Source organism: Drosophila bipectinata, chromosome 2L, assembly GCF_030179905.1.
Source record: "Drosophila bipectinata strain 14024-0381.07 chromosome 2L, DbipHiC1v2, whole genome shotgun sequence".
NCBI lineage: Eukaryota > Metazoa > Arthropoda > Insecta > Diptera > Drosophilidae > Drosophila > Drosophila bipectinata.
Genome location: NC_091736.1, coordinates 16,283,846 through 16,305,734, shown reverse-complemented (window position 1 = coordinate 16,305,734; position 21,889 = coordinate 16,283,846). Strand labels below are relative to the sequence as shown.

The 21,889-nt window shown below is 43.1% G+C and overlaps 5 protein-coding genes and 1 long non-coding RNA gene across 8 annotated transcripts; 3 read left to right on the top strand and 3 right to left on the bottom strand.

The window, feature by feature from the left end:
• Positions 1-150: 150 nt before the first annotated feature.
• l(2)37Cb (lethal (2) 37Cb) lies at positions 151-3,081 on the top strand. The gene is made up of 4 exons (XM_017242127.3): positions 151-554; positions 609-745; positions 815-2,384; positions 2,436-3,081. Exons 1-4 carry the CDS (start codon positions 205-207, stop codon positions 3,061-3,063), a joined length of 2,685 nt encoding a protein of 894 aa, XP_017097616.2. The 5' UTR covers positions 151-204; the 3' UTR covers positions 3,064-3,081.
• Positions 3,082-3,346: 265 nt separating this feature from the next.
• Positions 3,347-4,989, top strand: Phb1 (prohibitin l(2)37Cc). Its single transcript, XM_017242134.3, has 3 exons — positions 3,347-3,483; positions 3,693-4,127; positions 4,188-4,989. Exons 2-3 carry the CDS (start codon positions 3,696-3,698, stop codon positions 4,584-4,586), a joined length of 831 nt encoding a protein of 276 aa, XP_017097623.1. The 5' UTR covers positions 3,347-3,483; positions 3,693-3,695; the 3' UTR covers positions 4,587-4,989.
• Positions 4,990-6,871: 1,882 nt separating this feature from the next.
• Ddc (aromatic-L-amino-acid decarboxylase) lies at positions 6,872-12,497 on the top strand. 2 transcript variants are annotated; one of them, XM_070276865.1, is made up of 3 exons: positions 6,872-7,010; positions 7,815-7,900; positions 8,892-12,497. In XM_070276865.1, the coding sequence occupies exons 2-3, from the start codon at positions 7,821-7,823 to the stop codon at positions 10,237-10,239; spliced, it is 1,428 nt and encodes a 475-aa protein (XP_070132966.1). In that variant the 5' UTR covers positions 6,872-7,010; positions 7,815-7,820; the 3' UTR covers positions 10,240-12,497. The 2 variants fall into 2 exon arrangements, with proteins under 2 accessions (XP_070132966.1, XP_070132965.1); XM_070276864.1 differs by lacking the exon at positions 6,872-7,010 and adding an exon at positions 7,635-7,751.
• LOC108125798 (protein anon-37Cs) lies at positions 10,672-12,564 on the bottom strand. The gene has a single exon (XM_017242130.3). The coding sequence runs from the start codon at positions 12,396-12,398 to the stop codon at positions 10,854-10,856; it is 1,545 nt and encodes a 514-aa protein (XP_017097619.2). The 5' UTR covers positions 12,399-12,564; the 3' UTR covers positions 10,672-10,853.
• A 348-nt stretch (positions 12,565-12,912) lies between these two features.
• On the bottom strand, positions 12,913-17,831 carry amd (alpha methyl dopa-resistant). Of its 2 annotated transcripts, XM_070277187.1 has the most exons (3): positions 17,630-17,831; positions 16,481-16,715; positions 13,013-14,237 (listed from the first exon to the last, which is right to left on the bottom strand). In XM_070277187.1, the coding sequence occupies exons 1-3, from the start codon at positions 17,707-17,709 to the stop codon at positions 13,026-13,028; spliced, it is 1,527 nt and encodes a 508-aa protein (XP_070133288.1). In that variant the 5' UTR covers positions 17,710-17,831; the 3' UTR covers positions 13,013-13,025. The 2 variants fall into 2 exon arrangements, with proteins under 2 accessions (XP_017098005.3, XP_070133288.1); XM_017242516.3 differs by lacking the exons at positions 16,481-16,715; positions 17,630-17,831 and adding an exon at positions 14,985-15,472 and having other exon boundaries at positions 12,913-14,237.
• A 2,422-nt stretch (positions 17,832-20,253) lies between these two features.
• Positions 20,254-21,876, bottom strand: LOC108126041 (uncharacterized). The gene is made up of 3 exons (XR_001773346.3): positions 21,522-21,876; positions 20,840-20,968; positions 20,254-20,593 (listed from the first exon to the last, which is right to left on the bottom strand). It is a non-coding gene; the product is annotated as an uncharacterized lncRNA (long non-coding RNA).
• Between the last annotated feature and the right edge of the window lie 13 nt (positions 21,877-21,889).

Here is a 21,889-nt window from a genome sequence, read left to right as displayed (position 1 = left end):
ATTTTTCCCTTAATGGATAAACTGTTTGTTATTTTACAATTTTATAAAAATAATCATCTATTTTTTTAATCTTTTTATTTTAATTAAACCAAACGATTATAATTCGATTATTTCTACACGATAGCTGGAAACTCTGTTCGCCGGTCATTCTTCTTCTTCCGTGTTTTGATTCTGCTTCCATTTGTTTATAGTTTTTCAATAAAAATGTCCAGTAAAAATAGAAAGCGTAACGCGAGCAGTAGTAGCAGCGAGGAGGAGCCCGATAGCGAAGAAGAGTCTCGGCTCAAGGATCTGAAGGAGCGAGATGAGTTCGCCAGCAGGTTGAAGCAGCGCGATGATGAACGCACCCGAAAGGTGGTGGACTCCACTGGGGGACGCAAGGCCATCGAAGAGGCCACCAAGCGCCTGAAGCTTGAGCACGAGGACCGAGACAAGATTGTGCCTCACCTCCGAATCCAGTCGCGTCGTCAGTATTTGGAGAAACGCAAGGATGACAAGGTGGCGGAGTTGGAGGCTGACATCCTGGACGATGAATATCTCTTCGACGAAAGCATGTAGGATAACAGTTTACTTTATAAATTAGCACTTTAATGAGTCTAATTTTCTAGCCTCACCCAACGGGAAAAGGAAGAGCGGCAGTACAAGAAGCAGTTACTGAACATTGCCAAGGAACATGAGAAGGCTAGGGAACTGGAGCGCGTACAACGCTATCATATGCCCCAAGACATGAAAAAGGGCCAAAAATGTGAGTTACTTCATGGTCTTTAAAGTATGTCTTTGGATATCGTAATCATGTTTCTTATTTGATCCCTAGCCGAGTATGTGGAGGTTGATGAGTTCGAGAAGCAACCCAACTCCGAACAGAAGAAATGGGAAGCGGAGCAGTTGGCTTCAGCCCGTTTCCAGTTCGGAGCCAAGGACGTCAAAGCTGAAGAGGAGTACGAACTGCTTCTGGACGATCAGATTGATTTTATCCAGGCTTTAACTATGGACGGGAGTCGCGACAAGTCGAGCAGTCGCCAGCCGGAACTTACCGAAAAAGAGCGCAAGCGTCTCACCTTAGACGAGACCCGAAGATCTCTGCCGGTTTACCCTTTCAAAGATGATTTGATAGCTGCGGTTAGGGAACATCAAGTGCTCATCATCGAAGGAGAGACGGGCTCGGGCAAGACAACCCAGGTGCCCCAGTACCTCGTCGAGGCTGGTTTCACAAAGGACAAAAAGATGATTGGATGCACGCAACCCAGGCGAGTGGCTGCCATGTCTGTGGCAGCTCGTGTGGCCGAAGAAATGGGCGTGAAGTTGGGCAACGAAGTGGGCTACAGCATTCGTTTCGAAGACTGCACCTCGGATCGTACAATCCTCAAGTACATGACTGATGGTACACTGCATCGTGAGTTTCTCTCGGAGCCGGATCTGGCCTCTTACAGCGTCATGATTATCGATGAGGCTCACGAACGGACTCTGCACACGGATATTTTGTTTGGCCTGGTCAAGGACATTGCCCGCTTCAGGCCGGAGTTGAAGCTACTCATATCCAGTGCCACTCTGGATGCGGACAAGTTCTCGGCCTTTTTCGATGATGCTCCCATATTCCGTATACCTGGTCGACGCTATCCGGTGGATATCTTTTACACCAAGGCTCCGGAAGCAGACTACATTGATGCCTGCTGTGTTTCCGTCCTCCAGATCCATGCCACCCAGCCGCTGGGGGATATTTTGGTGTTCTTGACTGGCCAGGATGAGATCGAGACCTGTCAAGAGGTTTTGCAGGATCGCGTGAAGCGTCTGGGTTCCAAGATCCGTGAACTGATTGTCATTCCCGTCTACGCGAATCTCCCGAGTGATATGCAGGCGAAGATATTCGAGCCCACACCACCGAATGCCCGCAAAGTTATCCTGGCTACCAATATAGCTGAGACCTCGCTGACCATCGACAACATCATTTATGTAATTGATCCTGGCTTTGCCAAGCAAAATAACTTTAATTCCCGCACTGGTATGGAGTCACTTATGGTGGTGCCCATTTCAAAAGCTTCTGCCAATCAGAGAGCAGGACGAGCGGGTCGTACTGCACCCGGAAAGTGCTTCCGATTGTACACGGCATGGGCGTATAAGCACGAACTGGAGGATAACACAGTGCCTGAGATACAGCGCATTAATCTGGGCAACGCCGTGCTCATGCTGAAGGCCTTGGGTATTAACGATCTAATACATTTCGACTTTTTGGATCCACCGCCGCACGAGACTCTGGTGTTGGCCTTGGAGCAGCTGTATGCCTTGGGTGCTCTGAATCACCATGGAGAGCTGACTAAACTAGGACGTCGAATGGCCGAGTTCCCTGTGGATCCCATGATGGGAAAGATGCTACTAGCCAGCGAAAAGTAAGCTCTTATCTTTATGGTCTATCTTGTATTAATATTCCTTTTTCTTAGATACAAATGCTCTGAGGAGATGGTGACTATTGCTGCAATGTTGTCCGTAAACAGCGCCATTTTCTACAGGCCAAAGGATAAGATCATTCACGCTGACACTGCCCGGAAAAACTTCAACCACATGCATGGAGATCATCTCAGCCTACTGCAGGTCTACAACCAATGGGCCGAGACGGACTATAGTACCCAGTGGTGCTACGAGAACTTCATCCAGTACCGGTCGATGAAGAGGGCTCGGGATGTGCGGGAACAGTTGGTTGGACTGATGCAGCGAGTGGAAATCGACATGGTCAGCTGTCTGCCAGAGACGATGAACGTCCGCAAGGCGGCAACGGCAGGGTACTTCTACCATGTGGCACGTCTATCCAAAGGCGGAAATTACAAAACCATCAAGCACAACCAGACCGTTATGATTCATCCCAATTCTTCCCTCTTCGAAGAACTGCCGCGCTGGGTACTCTATCACGAATTGGTGTTCACCTCCAAGGAGTACATGCGCCAAGTGATTGAGATCGAGAGCAAGTGGCTGCTGGAGGTGGCTCCACATTACTATAAGGCCAAGGAGCTGGAGGATTCTACAAACAAAAAGATGCCCAAAGGCGCAGGTCGGGCGGAGATGACGCAATAAGCTATAAATATCTTTGCTGGAAAAATAAAACCAATATTTTTCTTTATTTTAATTTCTTTTTTGATTTTTTTTGAAATTCATTCGAATTCAAATCACGCGCCTTGGTACCAAAAACTATCGATTGTATATCGATATGCATAAAAAAATGTTTCTTGAAAAGGGGTTTTAAAAAATGGCTTAACTGATAATAGTTTTCAAGATAGATTCTAAAATCTGTAATGAATATAATTAAACTCATAGAATTAAAAAAATAAAAATTTCCCAGCTAAATAAAGCTTTCCCGCTAAACCGGCAGTGTGGAGAACCGACAGTGTTGTAAAACCTTCGACATACACCGTGCGGTTGGATTTCGTGTTTTGTTCGTTTCAAAGGGCAATTGCACAATAATTTAAGAGTTTTAACAATAAAAAGCTTTAAAAAGTAAGTGATTGAGGATATCAGTGGCGTTTAATTGAAATACACGTCCCAAGTGGGTTAAAAACCCACAAACAGCACGTTGTCGGCAAAGAATGACGGCCTAACCTAAAAAGCTGGTGAAATATTGTAATCCAGTCGGCTTTTTATTTACATGTTATAGATATAGGTGTTAGCGTACTAATAGATCATTTTCTTTGTTTTACTCACCACAGACAATGGCTGCTCAGTTCTTCAATCGCATCGGTCAGTTGGGCCTTGGCGTGGCCGTGTTGGGAGGCGTTGTGAATTCTGCATTATATAATGTGGAGGGAGGCCATCGGGCTGTCATCTTCGATCGCTTCACCGGCATCAAGGAGCACGTCGTCGGAGAGGGCACCCACTTCTTCATCCCATGGGTTCAGCGTCCCATTATCTTTGACATCCGCTCGCAGCCCCGCAACGTGCCGGTGATTACCGGCAGCAAGGATTTGCAGAATGTCAACATTACGCTGCGTATCCTCTACCGACCCATTCCCGACCAGCTGCCCAAGATCTACACTATTTTGGGTCAGGACTACGATGAGCGTGTCCTGCCCTCTATCGCTCCTGAGGTGCTGAAGGCTGTGGTTGCCCAATTCGATGCCGGCGAGCTGATTACCCAGCGTGAGGTGGGCTTCGACTTAATTCATAAGCACTATGAGCAATTACTAATCTCTTTTATGTTACAGATGGTTTCCCAGCGTGTGTCTCAGGAGTTGACTGTCCGTGCTAAGCAGTTCGGCTTTATTCTGGACGACATCTCTCTTACACACTTGACTTTCGGTAGGGAGTTTACGCAGGCCGTCGAAATGAAGCAGGTGGCCCAGCAGGAGGCCGAGAAGGCGCGCTTTGTGGTGGAGAAGGCCGAGCAGCAGAAGCTGGCTTCCATCATTTCGGCCGAGGGTGATGCCGCCGCTGCCGATCTGTTGGCCAAGTCCTTCGGCGAGGCTGGCGATGGTCTGGTCGAGCTGCGTCGTATTGAAGCCGCTGAGGACATCGCCTACCAGCTATCCAGGTCGCGTGGCGTGGCCTACTTGCCCAGTGGCCAGAGCACGCTGCTCAACCTGCCCTCGACCATCGCACAGTAGATTCGTGCCCCATAGCTTTGTTAAGTTGTAACTACCTGTAGCATTTACTAAGTACTTTTCGATTTTGTTTCTGCTGAAATATGCACTACTGTAACGCGTTCGCCCGACTGACTGGAGAAAATGAAGCGAAACAACCAACATTTATCTCATATAAGTGGTTTTTCCATTATCTTCCCGACCAGGTCGAACCTCGGTCACAGTGCGTGCCCCGGGTTGCGGCTCAACTTTTGTTGTTACCGTCTATGGGTCGTTCGGGTGCACGTCCAGCTGAATTGGTCCATAATATCAACTGCATCTGACTGCGTAGATTCCAGTCGATACAATATACGCGCAGAACATAAGAAAATTTGATTATGTGAACAAAAACAATAAATAATAAATCCTATATAAGTTGGTTTTAAAATTGATTTAAAATGTTATTTCTTAAAACTAAATCTTTACTTAAATGATGCAACAATTCTTAATGATTTATAATTCTTCCAAAACCAGTTTCTATCTTCTAATTAATTTTCTGTAGCTTGCAAATGAGAAACCCTTAAACGTATTCCATCGTTTATCTCCATTGATGTTGATTTCCGGCTCCTACTTATGCAATCCCCCACTTAAAGGCGCCATCCTCTGACGATGATCCCCATGAATGCCATGAAAGTCTTTTCTATGCTTTCGCAACTCAAGTCAGCCATAAATCAAATTGTAGTATTCTTCGCCCCAATCGACCCAGACTCCAGCCACCCGTAAAGGAGCATAATGTGGGTGGGTTGAGGCAGGATAAGGGGCTGGAGCAGCGCATTACAATCGAAAGCAGAGCCGTTGGCATGGCATATAAATCTGTTGATTCAGTCAAGTGATTTGCCAAAGTGGCTTCGTTGAAATGTCAGGCACACACTTTTCTCTGCTCCGCACACCCAGCAACAGTTGGCCACCCCCCCAGGACGGGGTGGACCTGCACCAACCCCCACATCTGCCACACATCCTGCCTCTACAATAGAAATGGAAGTGAGAGCTACAGAGAGGACGCACTTTTTGACGTCACATTAAGTGGATGACATGAGCGGTTCGGGGGAAATTCAAAAATCAACGTCATACAAGATGCTCTAAAAACCTGTTTCGCAAATTCCATAAAGTGTGCCGACGTTTAATTTCTTGTTTTTTTTCTATGAATTTTTGATTTGTTGATCTTTTTTTGCGTGATTTTTTTTCCTTTTCGCTGAGCTCAAGTAAATCCCTGGATTTTCTGACTCATGATGGGGGATTCCTGGAGCCACTAATGTACACACCTCTCTCTTGTTTCGCCAAACAAGATCGGGCTTCGAACGAACGTGAGAAGAATTCTTCATGATCGGGTTTTAGGGTTTTAAATGGTTTAAGAAGTTTGAATTATTTTTATTAAACTTGTTTTTCAAAAAACAAAAATATGGGAATCTCTCAATATATGTATATAACATTTTAGGTATAAAAGTAAACCGTAAACGAAAAAATTATTTACAAAAATATAAAAAGTATTAAAACTATTCATGAGATTATTATAAGACTTAAAGAACTATTTTATTTCAGGTACCTCTAATAACTCTAATTCCTACAGGGCGGTAATATTATCACAAAACCACATCCTTTTGTAGAACTTGAAGGATCCTTGCCTTAAGGTTAGAATGGGGGTTCCCCCAGCTACCTAAGCTATGTAAGCTACCTAAAAAAATTAAAATCAGTTTCTACAAAAAAGTATAAAAATCAGGGATTGTACAAATTTTGAAACAATTGTCTGCCTGAGACATTATTTATGTGTAACATTTATTAAAGATTAATTTAAAAAAAAGAGAATGTCATAATTTCACATCTATAATTATCCATTCCCTTCTTATTTTACATTAAAAATGTAACAGCATGATGTAACTATTATCTCACATTATATTTTGTTGAATATTTAATTATGACTACAATGTTAAGTCAGATAATTATAATAAAATATATTAAACAAAGTATCTGTAGTAAAACCTCAACTTTACTTGCTTTAAAAATCTGTGAAAGATTTGTTTTTTGAATAAGATGTTTTTTTTGCAAATTCAGGTTGTCGAATCAGCCCCAGATTAATTGAACTTCCAAAAAAGTAACAAAATCACCGCTAAGAACGCACACAAATCAGGAAAAATAAACCGAAATCCGAGCAAGTGGAGAATTTATTTTTACAAACCGAAACCGAAGTTCAGCGGCAGCGTTTGCGAACCGGTCCTGCCGAAATGCCGAGCTTTAAAAGCCTGGGCCAAGAGCGAGCAGCGCCCAGTTAACAGGCAAACGCCGAGCATCGAGCAGCTCCAACCAGCCATAAGCATCAGAAAATAAAACTCAGAGCCGAGAAAAGATTTAGTTCGGAAAGGAAACACAGCTTGACAAGTGCAAATAATTAAAAGCAGTTAACTAAAGTGCACGGTGAGTGGTACGCGTGTGTATATAAGGTCTTAAGTACACAGAGTGCTTGGGCAACATGAAAATTCGGGGCCAACACTGCGTATACGTAATGTGGGCTGGAACTAACTTTAATTAGACATTTAACCTCGGATTGATTTTATTTTGAAAGTTCAGCTCAAAATTCTTAACTGGCCAACTATTTTGGTCTATTCTGTCTGCATGGTGGTGAAGTTTTTGTATCTTATTTGCTGGAAACAAGTCGGTATCTCAATGCCAACTAGTTTACGTGCTTAAAAAAGTGAATTGAGAAAAAAAAAAAATAATCCACAACTAATTAATGCAAAAAATACACCTTAAATTCTAATTACCATATAAATATATATTTTGGAGCTATACTTAACGTAAGCATGCAACCAAATCGAAAATATTAACATTTAAGATCCATTGGTGATTTGAATATGCATAGTTTTGTGGTCCAGTGTAAATTGTTGGGGGGCTGGAATCGCAGCTGCCACTGATTAGCATTATCTATAAATATTCACATCATTAGCTAATAGAACTAGCTTCTATCACAGCACACTGTTTTCCAAATTCGCACTCAAGTTTCGTTTTCATTTTCCAATTGCACTCCATTTTTCAAAAAAAAAAAATAACAATAGCAAAATGAGCAAAATACCCATTCATAACACTAACCAAGTTAAACAAACTAACGGTAATGGTAAAGCTAACACTATGGAAGATAAACTGGATCCCAAGGTCTCGGTATGTGTTTAGACAATTAACCCAAAACGATCCTAATTTATTTTCTTTACTCCCATTTCAAAGATCGATATGGAGGCACCCGAGTTCAAAGATTTTGCCAAAACAATGGTGGATTTTATAGCCGAATATCTGGAGAATATACGCGACAGGTAAGAGTGAATGAGTGTGCCTCCCAATTAGCTTGAATTAAGTTTAATTTGTAGCAATCGATACATATAGATTTTATTTATATGGAATCAGTTGACCTCCGAGTGTTTTTTATTTTTGAAAGTTCGTTCTGTTTCGATTCCGGGCAAGTGAATGACATTTCGCACACGCCGCGATATTAGTCACGGGAAAGTCGTCGTCTCTCCGATCGAACCTTTGCTTTGTTAAATAAATAAATATATTTTAAAGTTACTTTGCCAAGCGACCTTCCCACTTACTCTACTTCAAAAAACACTTTCATAGTTTTTTTTTACCTCATTTTTTTCATCACAAAGCCTAAAGGTAATTAATTATTGCGGCATTAAAAAGGTTTCAAATGTTGGCGTGTCAAGGTCGATTTTTATGTAGGTATAATTGTAGAAACGCCTTGGGCAATAGCGACGGGTATTTCATTGTTCTTGGCCAATTCTAACGGGTAATACAAGTCAAGAAAAGATATATCTGAGTAGTTATACAATTTATAAAAAAGTTTAATACAAACAAAGACTATCAAAGTTATTTTAACAAATTAAATGAGGAATATACTAAAGAAATATAGATAGTAGATCAATAGGGAATAAATTATTGAAGAGGAAATTAGATTCTTATTCTTTAAGCCAATTTAAGACCAAATTAAATGAGGAATATACTAAAGGAAAATACTAAAGGAAATAGAAGATTAGTAGGTTCCATATTATTAAAGAGGAAATTAGATTCTTATTCTTTAAGCCCATTTAAGCCCAATAAGACCACTCCTTTTCCATCAACACTTTGTTACAAATTGCTATTGATTTTTTGCCACCCCACTTGCAACAAGTGGTGGATGTTGTCCTTTCTTCATCCCATTTGGAATGCCTTGTGTGGGGTAACTAAGTTGCCAATTCAATTAGCTAGAAGCCTGTCCTGAATGGGTCCAATATAACCAAAGTTAAAGCAATTATCCTCTCATTTCAGACGCGTTCTGCCGGAAGTGAAGCCTGGCTATCTGAAGCCACTCATTCCGGATGCAGCCCCAGAGAAACCAGAGAACTGGCAGGATGTGATGCAGGACATTGAACGGGTCATCATGCCGGGAGTGACCCACTGGCACAGCCCCAAGTTCCATGCCTACTTCCCCACGGCCAACTCCTATCCGGCGATTGTGGCCGATATGCTAAGTGGAGCCATAGCCTGTATCGGGTTCACCTGGATAGCCAGTCCCGCCTGCACAGAACTGGAGGTGGTCATGATGGACTGGCTGGGCAAGATGCTGGACCTGCCGGCAGAGTTCCTAGCCTGCTCCGGCGGCAAGGGAGGCGGTGTCATCCAGGGCACGGCTAGTGAGTCTACATTGGTGGCTCTGCTTGGAGCCAAGGCCAAGAAAGTTCAGGAGGTCAAAGCCGAGCACCCAGAGTGGGACGAGCACACCATCATTGGTAAACTGGTGGGCTACTGTTCCGACCAGGCTCACTCCTCTGTGGAGCGGGCTGGACTCCTCGGCGGTGTCAAGCTCCGATCCGTGCCGTCGGAGAACCACAGGATGCGCGGTGATGCATTGGAGAAGGCCATCCAGCAGGATCTGGCTGATGGTTTGATCCCGTTCTATGCTGTGGTGACTCTCGGCACCACCAACTCCTGTGCTTTCGATTACCTGGACGAGTGTGGACCCGTCGGAAACAAGCACAAGGTCTGGATCCATGTGGATGCCGCCTACGCCGGCTCGGCCTTCATTTGCCCGGAGTACCGTCACCTGATGAAGGGCATCGAGTCCGCAGACTCTTTCAACTTCAACCCACACAAGTGGATGTTGGTGAACTTTGACTGCTCGGCCATGTGGCTCAAGGACCCCAGCTGGGTGGTGAATGCCTTCAACGTGGACCCCTTGTACTTAAAACACGACATGCAGGGCTCGGCTCCGGATTACCGCCACTGGCAGATTCCCTTGGGACGTCGTTTCCGCGCCCTCAAGCTCTGGTTCGTCCTCCGTCTGTACGGAGTGGAGAATCTCCAGGCCCACATCCGCAGACACTGCAACTTTGCCAAGCAGTTTGGTGATCTCTGCGTGGCGGACTCCAGATTCGAGCTGGCCGCCGAGGTCAACATGGGTCTGGTCTGCTTCCGGCTGAAGGGCAACAACGAGCGCAACGAGGCTCTCCTGAAGAGGATCAACGGACGCGGCAATATCCACATGGTTCCGGCCAAGATCAAGGATGTTTACTTCCTCCGGATGGCCGTGTGCTCGCGCTTCACCAAGTCCGAGGACATGGAGTACTCCTGGAAGGAAGTGAGCGCCGCCGCCGATGAAATGGAACAAGAGCAGTAAAGGATTACAATATGGGTCTGTTTCGGTTGAAAAATATTTCGAATTTAGGAGAATATTTTAGCTAATCTTAAAGCTAAAAAAGAAAATTTTTTAAGGATTCATTCATTGAACCTTTTTTTTAAGTATTAAAAAACCTGTTTGTTATTTTTTAAGAGCAGTTTCATATTTTCATTAAAAGATAAACCTCATTTTAAATTTAAAACAAACATATGAAGTGAAAACAATGGACCAATCCTCATGATATTTTATAATAGTTTGTTTAAAATTAAAAACAAAAACAAATAATATTAAAAATATTATACAATAATCTTACTATATTCTTAAACCGGAACAGATTCTAGAAGTATTTCCAATCGCGACATGTTTAGGGAATTTACATCGCAACAAAAAATGGGGAGTCCCCCCATTGCCCCCATTAGTTCTAAAGTATCCTTCTATTGTATTGTTGTTGTTGTTGTTAATGTCTTTATTGTTAACATGCTACGTCTAATTAAAATATATATATATGTGTAATTGCTTAAAACTACAAAACAAATATGTTTGCAACAACATTTTTCGACTAGAAGGTGCTTTGTACCGTCTTACTGCCAATTTTGGGTGCCAGATTTTAATATCTAATGGCCCTGCATACTGTTTTGGTTGTAGTAGTCGATGATCCGCTGAGCCTCGCGGATGCCGCTGGAGCGGGCGGCATCTATGGTTCCGAAGCCGCGAAGGGCGGTGGCATCTCCAGCGAAGAGCAGACTCGGTGATTGCTCGCCCAACGGAGCAGCCAAACGCTGGACATCGCGGGCACTACTGGTCGTCGAAAAGAAGGGACGACCGCCCAGATAGCAGGCCGAGGTGCTCCAACTGGAGCGGAGCAGGCCCTGGGGATAAGGTATCACGCGACTGCTAATGCAGCGCCTCAGCAGGTCGGTTATCTGGTCCAGCAGCTTGTCCTCGGGCAGTTTTTCAATTTCCTCGTAATAGCCGCCGCCCACATGCACCTCCAGAACGTGCTCGCTGGTGGGCACCTGACTGATCTCCACCACCTGCTGGGTCCAGTTACGCTCCACTTGCTGAGGGTCCACTGAGGGATGCAGGAGCGCACCCAGAGGACGCAGTCTGCCTCTTAGCCACCGCCCAATGGGCTTCTTGTAGGAAAGGTAGATCTTAAGCGGATTGCCAAAGCCAAGATTGCTGATAGCCAGCATTTTGTCCATTGGGAGTGTTGGACGAAACAGTACGCCGGCAAAATTCTTGAGCACACCCAGCGGAAGGGTGCATATAATATGATCGGCACTGTAAAGGCTCCCGTCCAAACAGCCCACACTCTTTAGCTGTGATGGAGTCCACTGAATCTGACCCACTGGTTTCCCAGTCTGCAATTGATCTTTGTCCAGCTTTTGGGACAACTCTTCCACCACATTGTCCAGGCCAGTGGGCACATACAGCGGGCGCTGGTCTGGCTGCACTGGACACTTTGTTATGTGCTCGATGTTCACGTACTCCAGGCAGCAGCCCAGGACGCTGCTGAAATCATTGAAGAGCGATTGAAAGATTTCGCGAGCCGCCTGCTGCTCCTCCGGCTGCTTGAAAGTGGACCCGATTAGGCGGTCGCTTTCGGTCTTGAAATAGCTCTTCACATTGTCCAACGAGGGCAGATCCGTTCCCCGTTTGACTTTCTCGGACAGCTTAAAGCCCTGACAGAGCTGGCGGAAGAGAGTGTCAATGAGATCCACCATGTCTGGCCTTACTTGGTGGTGTCCCTTTTGCTTTGCCTGGACGTAGGTGGGTCGTTCTGTAATCTGCTTTATCTGCTTGATCAGGCCCTCGCTGTTGCGCAGCAGCTCATACATGGAGTCCTGTGATCCGTCAATGCGTACCCACTTGGCGCCCAGCTCACAATAGGTGTCGCCAAATCGCTGGGAGTTTATTCTGCCGCCGTAGCGGTCGGTGGCCTCCAGGACAACCGTGCGATGAAATCCATGGCATAGCAAGTGCTGTGCCGCCGACAGTCCTGATAATCCGGCACCAATGACCACTACACGGGCATTCTGGCGGGCTGCTTCCACATCCAGACGCCTGAGGTCAGGAGGAACCTTGTAGCTGCGCCTGTTGGCCAATTTATGACTGCAGGTTACAAAAGCGGTTTTGGGATTCAGTGGTGGACGCATTTTTGCGCTGGCATCTGCATCGACTTGGCGTTGACCCGTATCTTAGACTAGTGCATGGCAAGCAACACGGTGAATTTGTATCTTTGAGATTCGTAAGAGTATATTTTGAAAAATGCTCAGAATGTTGTGTTTTTGAAAGTTGTGAGATGTAGAGTAGGGTTGTTGATAATATATCAACATAACCATATATCGATATTATTTTTATAATATTTATTTATATCGTGATGAGATTTTTTTCTAGGAATCGGAATAAAAAATATATTTTATTAATATTTTATGTGATTTCCAATTATTGAGTTTTCAAAAGTTGGTTTTGGGATATTGAGATGGACAAACATTTTATCGATATATTTAGCACAACATCTATCGATTAAGATGGGATTTAGATCAACATATGGGACTTTTTGAATGCGGCTTACTTATGGCGGGAAATGATTTGAATTTAAACTTTATTTATTCGAAGCCGATTTTAATAATTTACTACGAATAGTTTCAAAAAATAAAAAGTTATGTATTTCTTTGTCTATTTATTTATTAAAATGTGTTCAAGTAAATACTACAATGCAAACTAAGGACAACCTAAACATAAATAGTTATTTCCAAACGAATGGGAGTATTCCGTTCCTCTCACTGAGACTTTTCGACATTATCGGTGGTCAGGTGGATCTGGAAGTGCTGCGTCAGGTCCGCCACATTTCCAGCCTTGCGGGCGGCCAAAGATTGCTCCTCTAGTAAGGCCGTAAGCTGGGATTCAATCTCCGTCCAGGCGAAATCAATGTCCTCTGGTTTCGCATCCATTCCGCATACAACAAATCGGAGGAACTGGCGACCTGCATGCTCCGCCTTCACCATGTAGATCTTCTTCCTCTCCATGATGCGATGCAGCAGCTGGGAAGTGATCTCGTTATCTCCTTTGGGTCGGAAACAAACCAAACCCAAAGCTCGGGGAGCCACGATCTCAAAGCGGCTGTCCTTGACGACCAAATCCTCGAACTGTTTGGCCAGTTCGATGTGTTTGCGGACATGGTTGCGCAATCCTTCGGCGCCCAGGGTGCGGAACGTGATCCAGACTTTCAGGGCACGGAAACGACGACCGAGGGGAATCTGCCAGTGACGGAAGTCGGGAATCTGGGACTGACCCTGGTGCTTGTGTTTCAGGTATATGCGGTCCACGTTGAAGCTATCGACCACCTTGTTGGCATCCCGCAGCCACATGGCTGAGCAGTCAAAGTTCACCAGCATGAACTTGTGCAGGTTGAAGTTGAGGGAGTCCACCCGATCCAATCCCTTTCGCAGCTCGGAGTACTCCTCCAGGGCGAAGCCACCGCCGGCGTATGCGGCATCCACATGAAGCCACACCTTATGCTCCTCACAGACCGTCGACAAGGATTCAATGTCATCGTAGGCACAGGTTCCGGTGGTGCCCAAGGTGGCAATGCAAATAACTGGTATCCTGCCCGCTGCCACATCCTCTTCAATGGCTGTCTTGAGGGTCTCACCCCTAAGCACAAAGTCCTCTCCAGCCGGCAGGAGTCTAATGGGCATGGCGGCCAGGACACCGGCTTTCTCAATGCAGCTGTTGCTCTGATCGGAGGAGTAAGCCACAAGACGTCCCCGAATCTCGCTCTCACTCAGCTCTGGATGCGATTCTTTGTAGCTGACCACAGCCTGCTCCCTGGCGGCCAGCACAGCCACCAAAACGGCCTCACTGGCTGATCCCTGAATGACACCACCTCCAGGTCCCTCACTGGCATGCTGGAAGTGTTCTGGCAGCTTCAGGAACTTGGCCAACCAATCCATGACCACCACCTCTAGCTCTGTGCAGGCGGGACTGCAAATCTGTAAAGAAATATAGAGATAGTTTATTAAAAATGGGTTTCATGTTAAAGATACTCCTTAAGATAGAAACTCTTAGACTAAAAATGTGTCTTGATTTAACATTTTCAATTAAGACCACTTAGCTATGCTTAAAAATAATCTTTTGAGTACAATTTATAGTCCATCTTAATCGATTCCAAGGGGCTATCTTGATTTTATGATTATAGTGAAATTTGTCAAATTAGTCGAGATTGGCTTATCAATCCTTGGTGATAAAGGCCTGGCAATGCAATTCTTGCAATTCACGTAATTTTTATCAATGCTGAGAAACTATTAATAGTTTTTAACAACATAATCAACGAAATATGAGCTTTCTATTTGGCAATGATTTGCAGGATTTTTAGTTCAATTGATTAGAAAAGTTCAATGGTTCTTAGGATTGTTATAGATTAAATTATTCTTTTATGTTTAGACATTAATAATTTTCCTAAAGACTGTCAATAGTTTTGAAGACCAACCCATCGATTCAAGATGAATGAAAGGTCATTGTCAAAACCGGTGAAGGTTTATTTTCATAATAATAATATTTATGTGATATATGGCGATTGATTATGTGAAAACTCTCTTCGATTGCAGCCGCAACCAGTTTATCGGGTTCTGGGTCTCACTTTCACCCACTCGGCACAATGGGCGCCCATTCAGTTGGCCCAAACAATGGCCCACAACGAGATTTCACCTGTCTGGCCAAAAAGACCAGCACCAACCTACCCAGCTGAATCCAATGATGCCGAACCCACTGGCCAGCATCTCACCCACAATAGAGGGATACGAGGTGCTGGTGGGGTAGTAGGCGTGCATATTGGGGGACTGCCAGTGGGTCAGACCCGGCTTGATCACGCGATTGATGTCCCCGAGAACTTCCTTCCATGACTCTGGCTGCTCCGGCATCTCCTTGGGCAGAAGGTCCAGGAGATAACCCGGCTCAACGGAGGGCAGGACCTCATCATCCCGGATATTCTCCAGGTAGTCGGCCACAAAATCGACCGCTGCTTTGCCAAATTCCCGAAACTCCTTGGCATCCATTCCGCGATACAATACAATGTCGTTGGTGGGTTTCTATTTGCACTTTTCACGTTCTGTTTGTTTTGTTTAAACTTTTTCCGTTTTCGGTTTGTTTGTCCAGCTCGATGGCCAAGTTGCTCCGTTGACGCTTCTCTGTCCAGGTGAGGCTCACTCTGAAACCGATCGACGGTGCTGACCTGCTTTTATAGACGATGTTGCCGGTGTCCGACCACCTTCTCTGGACCATCGGCAGTGCTGGCAGATTGGCCGTTTTTTTCTTCAGGCTTATCAAAACTATAGATTACATTTTTCTTTAAAAATATTGAACCCTCTTATATCTAATCTTGATGACATTGCTAAATAGTAAAGATTATAATCAAAATTTACTAATATTAATGGATTTTTAAAGTTGACATTTAAATTAGTTAGTTTAGTCACTCCACAAAATAGGCTATCTTAAAATTAAAATATCCTTATGAATATCATCTAATCTAATTTAATGTTTAAAACAGGAAGAAAGCCTTAATAGCCTTCTTAGTTTTAATAATTTAAAGTTTTAAAGGTTAAATATCCTTATGAATACCTTTTAATGTAATCCAATATTAAAAACAGGAATAAAGCCTTAATAGCTTATTTTTAATAATAAATATAATGAAAGCCAATGCCAACACTGACTGTTCTGCACAGTGGGACTCAACCGTATCGAATCGGTAAGATTAGAGAAGGTGTATCTGTTGCTTGATTTATAGGGTTCGTAAAATGCTTGCCGCACGATTATAGAAAAACAATTAGTTAGCAATTTTCCGAACGGTCATTAAGTGGTTATCTTTCTATCAGATACATTTAGGAACTAAATTCTTGGACCTGGACAGCTAACTATAATCAGGGATTGATTATTTTACCAAAGAAACATCATCAGGTAATGAGGCCTGCAAACTGTTCCCACCTGGTTTGTTTACGTTTTCTCTTTTTTTCCAGCTCTCTTGGGCTTTCATAACTTGCCACTCTCTTAACTGAATCGTTTTAGCTTTGGGGTTATGGTTCATTAAGTTGCAGCTTACCTTTCAAGGAAATAATTAGTGATTAGTTTTAGTTCTTAGGGTTTTACAAGACTCGTTAATGATATGTACTTCTTAAGTAATAGATTTAACTCTTAATGCAAAATTTATTGCCTCAAGGCATAAAGTTAAAATAAACCTCACCCAACTAAATCCAAGGACTCCTATTCCTGCAATCAAGAGTTCCCCTATAATAGATCCCGCCGATGATGAGGACGGATAAAAGGCATTAAAATACGGCGACTGCCAGTGGGTGAGGCCAGGCAGGATAACTTGCTCCAGGTCCTTGAGGACTTCCCGCCAGTGTTCCGGTTTCTCGGGAATTTCCTTCGGAAGCTGATTGAATACCTCGTAGGGGGCAACGCTGGGCAGCACATTTCTATAATTGACAGACACAATTTTAAACAAGAAAGGAAAGCTAACTTCGGGCGGAGCCGAAGTTTATATACCCTTGCAGTTAAAACCGGATATATATCGCAAACATCGGATATAGTTGGCCGATCCTTATGGGAATAGGAATATATACTCCAATTTATTACAATACAAAATCTAAAAAAAGTCCCAAGCTTCTATCTTCAAAAATACGAAAGTTGATATTTCTACCAAATACCATTTCCGATCGTTCAGTTATATGGCAGCTATAGGATATAGTCGGCCGATCCTAATGAAATTTGATAGGTTGGATCAACTGACCAAAAATAGGGTCTGTACTAAATTCCAGCTTTCTATCTTCAAAAACACGAAAGTTGGGTCATTTCCGATCGTTCAGTTATATGACAGCTATAGGATATAGTCGGCCGATCCTTATGAAATTTGGCATGTCGTATTATTTTGCTAAAAATAGCTCTCACCTAAAATTTGAACTCTCTAACTCTAAAAATACCAAAGTTATACCATTTCCGATCAATCAGTTATATGGCAGCTATAGGATATAGTCGGCCGATCCGGGCCGTTCCGACTTATATACTGCGTGCAAAGGAAAGAAGGGTGTGTGCAAAGTTTCAAGACGATAGCTTTAAAACTGAGAGACTAGTTTGCGTAGAAACAGACAGACGGACAGACGGACAGACGGACAGACGGACAGACGGACAGACGGACAGACGGACAGACGGACATGCTCATATCAACTCAGGAGGTGATCCTGATCAAGAATATATATACTTTATAGGGTCGGAGATGTCTCCTTCACTGCGTTGCACACTTTTGGACAAAATTATAATACCCTCTGCAAGGGTATAAAAAGTCGTCCTTTAAGGATACCACACACACACACACAAAAACACACGCACACACCTTTCACGAATGCTGCTCAGATAGTTGATGATAAACTCGATCGAGGCATGGCCGAATTCGCGAAACTCGTCAAAATCCATGGCTCCTGGACAATAGAAACTTCAAACGCGATCGGTAAGGATATTCGATAGGTGGCCACTTCAGTAAGTTCCGCACTTGTGAACCGCTGACATTCGAATCTACAAATAAACTGCGCTGCGCTTTAACAAAATCTCAATGAGACGAACCGAATCTCAGATCGTCGCGTAGGCCTCCCCCCCTCCCAACTACAATAAATAATTTAAAACCAAAAACAAAGACTGAATATAAAAAAAAAAAAATCCGGCTATGTGTGAAAATGTGCAGTGGCAGCAAGTTCGAAGTTTTTTGGTAGAGTGGCTTCGTTGGCCCATTGCCGAGATTTATGTTTATATAACAATCTTACCACCGAAAACAACAATCTCTGGACAAAAGTGAAAAATGTCAAACGAAGAAGAAGAAAATTTAAATAAAATGCTTGTTAATTATCTATTAAAAAGGCTTGTCCTAACATTTGCACAGCTTAGAGCCCGATTTTTCCCCTTTCGGGCTGTCACTGCCAATCCGGTTCCATATCATCGCGTCATCACGACATCGCGACATCGGCCATTAACTGTCTCCAGTCGAGCCCATTTGGCAAAATACTTCACGTGGTTAACTATTAACGGCTACCATTAGATGGCCAAGACAATGATACCATAATAATACAACAAAGCGCTGACTCAAAAAAATTTGAAAGTCAAAGTCGGTGTTGTAAGCGCGGAAGTGCATTTCATTTGGCCAGATTGGATCGTTTTCTGTTCATTTGTGCATTTCATCAGCCAAAGATCCCAAATCATGATGCGTTTCATGGTCACGATGCATATTTTAATCTTCATTAATCTGGGTAACTATCTAAACTAGGTTATTATTTATAGGTATTTAGGTATAGCAGGTATTTATTTATAGATATTGTATCCGGCAATTGTAGGGTTCAAGGGTATCAAGAGTATTTTAGCTTTTGTTAATGTTGTTATTCATTAAAAAGAGCTGGGGATCTTAAGGACAATTGATGTTATATGCATATTTTAATCTTAATTAATCTGGATAACTATCTAAACTAGGTTATTTATTTATAGATATTGATTCCGGTAATCGTAGGGTTCAAGGGTATTTAAGTTATTTTGAGCGTTAAAGGTTTTTATTCTTTAAAAAGAGCTGGGGATTTTAACGAGAATTGATGTTAACCCAAAGAAATGGCATTTTTCTTTATAAAAAGGTATTAAATATAAATTTATAGACCATAAACTATTGTATATTTTACATACATTGTACATTGTTATAATATACCTTAACAAATAGTCATAATTTTCATGAGAAAATTATGAATGGAAGAGTTTTCTACTTTAATCTGAAAATACATATAATAAACTATATAATCTCTTATATCTTATATCTGGGAACAATAATCTTTAAACTTTTAAATTTAATTTATTTAAGTCAAATAATAGTCTAATACTAATACTAATCTAATATCACAATACTCTGTTTATCTATTAAAACTCTTCAAGCGACCCTTGCTTTCCAGCTGTTCGTTTGCCACCTCCGACCTCCCAACCCAAAAAAAAAAGATACAAACCCAACCCATGAACGACCTTCTTCTGTTGTCCACTCTGCAACTGGGAAGAGGTCTGGGTTTGGGTTTCGAATGGCCGAATGGGGCTGGAAGTTGGGGGGGCTGGAGTTTTTGGGGTTCAAAGTGTTTGGCAAAGTATTTGGCGCGCTCTAAGCGGCTCATAAATAAATGCGAAAACAAAATCGTTTTTGCAGACGCAACGCATCCAAAGGATGTCGGGAGTATGGGGAATGCGTAGATATATATCTACAAATATATATATATCTTAGACAGACAACACCTTATGCAGATACAGCATGATACAGATACAGGGCGATTCAGGTCTTAGTTCCAGAGCTCCCTCTCCCCCAAAAACAATAATTTTTGCAACAGTATTGGGGCATTGGGGAGCTTGAACTGCGTCGGCGCTGGAAAGAGTATTTAACCCTAGAAATAGATGTCACCCCACCCACTTTAATGGCGAACGCAGGGGCGATAAGATAACGGTAGCCGAGCCAGTGCGCATGCCTGCAACTGTTGTTGTCGATTTCCAATGTTTTCAATATAAAGGGGCGGCGCTTGATTTCCCACTGGAAAGCTATACTATTTCTTGGTTTTGTTGCTTTGCTTTTCGGTGACCGCGCGTATTGACTTGGACTTTTGAGTTAAGTTTCTCATATTTGTTCGCTCTGCCGGCGTCGCAGTCGCGCTGCTCTGCGGCTGACTTTTAAGTGCTGTTTACTGTTGTTTTGGGGCCACGAAGGTGTCGCTCGACGTTGGTTGGCTTTTTGTTCTTGTTCTATCTTTTCTTTATGTCGTTCTGCCCCACCTCCCACCGCCCCCAGTCCTTTTACCTTACCACCCGAAACCCCCATTTCTTCCCAACAAAGCACAACGTTTTGCAGTTTTGCAGGGGAAACCCCCAAATGCTATATTATTTTTTTGGGCCAAAAGTTTTTACGTTTTACAAATATTGTAATGCGCTTGGAATTTTTTGGAGGGAGGAGGGGACTTGGAAGAGGTCCTGGCATATCCTGTGTGATATGCGCATGGGCCAAAAAACAAGCATAAAAATGTCGTCGCTTCTGTCGCTGTTGGCGTTGTCGCCTTGTTGCCATTGTTGTCCTGCCATTCAGGGCTGGCTGTATGCATTTTACCATATCATTTGTGTCACATTAAGATCAATTGGTAAACACACACACATACACCCACAAGCACTCCACACACACACACACATACATACACTCCAAGGACCCAAACACCATACATCGTACGCACATATGGGCGCCCAAAAGGCAAGCGACATAAAAAGTATCGTAAAAAGCTCATAGAGTCCAACGTCGAAAAGTGCGCTAAAAAAAAAATAGAAATGAAAAGAGAAAAAGTAAAGAATGAAAAATGAAACGAAAGAAAACAAACTGCGAAGAAAATAAAGATGCAGCGCGGCAAATAGAAGAATCCAACGCCATCCACAACAACAACTGCGACAACCAACACAACAACACAAACAAACAACGCAGCGGGCAACCGCTGTCAGCCGCCGCCGCCTGCCAGTGTTGCCATGCCCTGAGTTGTCGCTGGTAGCCGTCGTCGTTTACCGTTAGCCATGCCGTCGCCATTTTGTCGGTTCGCATTTGCCGTCGTCGTTTCCGTTTTCGTACTCGCACCGATTGCCGTCGCTAAAATGGCGTTCGCCTAGTAAAATTTTGTGCCAAAAACTGTGCTTGCTAAAAATATAAATAAAATTAAATTAAATTTCATTAAATATGGATAAATTAAAGTATTTAATAAACACGGTAATAATGTGCTAAAGTGATGATGAGTTTCGATTCTTAGTGATTAAAAAGGGTTTATTATTAGAAAAAATATTTCTTTAAAGTTGGGATGAAAAGAGCTATTATTTTAAAAATAGAAATACACTAGAACTACTTATTTTAAAGGAATGTTAAATAAAATCTGTGCTCTTAAAACTTAAACAAAATAATAACTCTTATGTAGCGAATAATACTAAAAATTCCTTCTAGATTATCTTTCCTTTTTTACCTTATAATTTTTTTGGTGAAATCTAACTTTGTTCTCATTTGCATCATTGTTTAAAAATAGTCTCATGATTGATCAATGATTTTTTTCATTAAAGTTTAGACCTTGACTCCGTAGATAATAAATATCGAACAAAGTATTAAAGACGGCCACCCAGCCAGGTTGGGAAGTCACCTCCGGCCAGACGATCAAAAGATATACGCTCCGCCATTGATGGGTTCGCCTTTTCCCGAGACTTACATAAAAACTTTTGACGACTGCGACTATCCCTTTTAGATAGAATGGTCTAGTGCTCCGTTTGGCAAACAAATTCAAATTGTTCAATGCCCCGTGTGTGTGCTCTGGCCCACTCGAGAACTGATAGGGTTGCCCCGAACGGTCGTACGTACTACCATACGTACGACGATCTGAAACGAACCCAAGTCGAATGTAAGAATACGAAAGAGGTTTCCCGCGATAAGGTGTAGGCACTCGATGTGGAAACACCAGCACTAGTGGAACCGGAGCTAAAATACTGCCAGTTATCGAGCAGACAGCGGTACCGACTAGCGTTCCCGGGCTAGCGGTAAACGGTGTGTCGCTTAACGGTACCGGAGTGCGGTAAATTC

What these genes read in the sequence shown, in the direction of transcription:
- Phb1 (XM_017242134.3), top strand. Translation starts at nt 3,696, where the DNA reads ATGGCTGCTCAGTTCTTCAATCGCATCGGTCAGTTGGGCCTTGGCGTG. An exon ending in AGCTGATTACCCAGCGTGAG is followed by an intron (nt 4,128 to 4,187) that starts GTGGGCTTCGAC and finishes TTTATGTTACAG; the next exon opens with ATGGTTTCCCAGCGTGTGTC.
- amd (XM_070277187.1), bottom strand. Translation starts at nt 17,709, where the DNA reads ATGGATTTTGACGAGTTTCGCGAATTCGGCCATGCCTCGATCGAGTTT. An exon ending in CTGAGCAGCATTCGTGAAAG is followed by an intron (nt 16,716 to 17,629) that starts GTGTGTGCGTGT and finishes TGTCAATTATAG; the next exon opens with AAATGTGCTGCCCAGCGTTG. An exon ending in GAGTCCTTGGATTTAGTTGG is followed by an intron (nt 14,238 to 16,480) that starts GTGAGGTTTATT and finishes ATTTCTTTACAG; the next exon opens with ATTTGCAGTCCCGCCTGCAC.
- LOC108125798 (XM_017242130.3), bottom strand. Translation starts at nt 12,398, where the DNA reads ATGCGTCCACCACTGAATCCCAAAACCGCTTTTGTAACCTGCAGTCAT.
- Ddc (XM_070276864.1), top strand. Translation starts at nt 7,653, where the DNA reads ATGAGCAAAATACCCATTCATAACACTAACCAAGTTAAACAAACTAAC. An exon ending in AACTGGATCCCAAGGTCTCG is followed by an intron (nt 7,752 to 7,814) that starts GTATGTGTTTAG and finishes CCCATTTCAAAG; the next exon opens with ATCGATATGGAGGCACCCGA. An exon ending in CTGGAGAATATACGCGACAG is followed by an intron (nt 7,901 to 8,891) that starts GTAAGAGTGAAT and finishes CTCTCATTTCAG; the next exon opens with ACGCGTTCTGCCGGAAGTGA.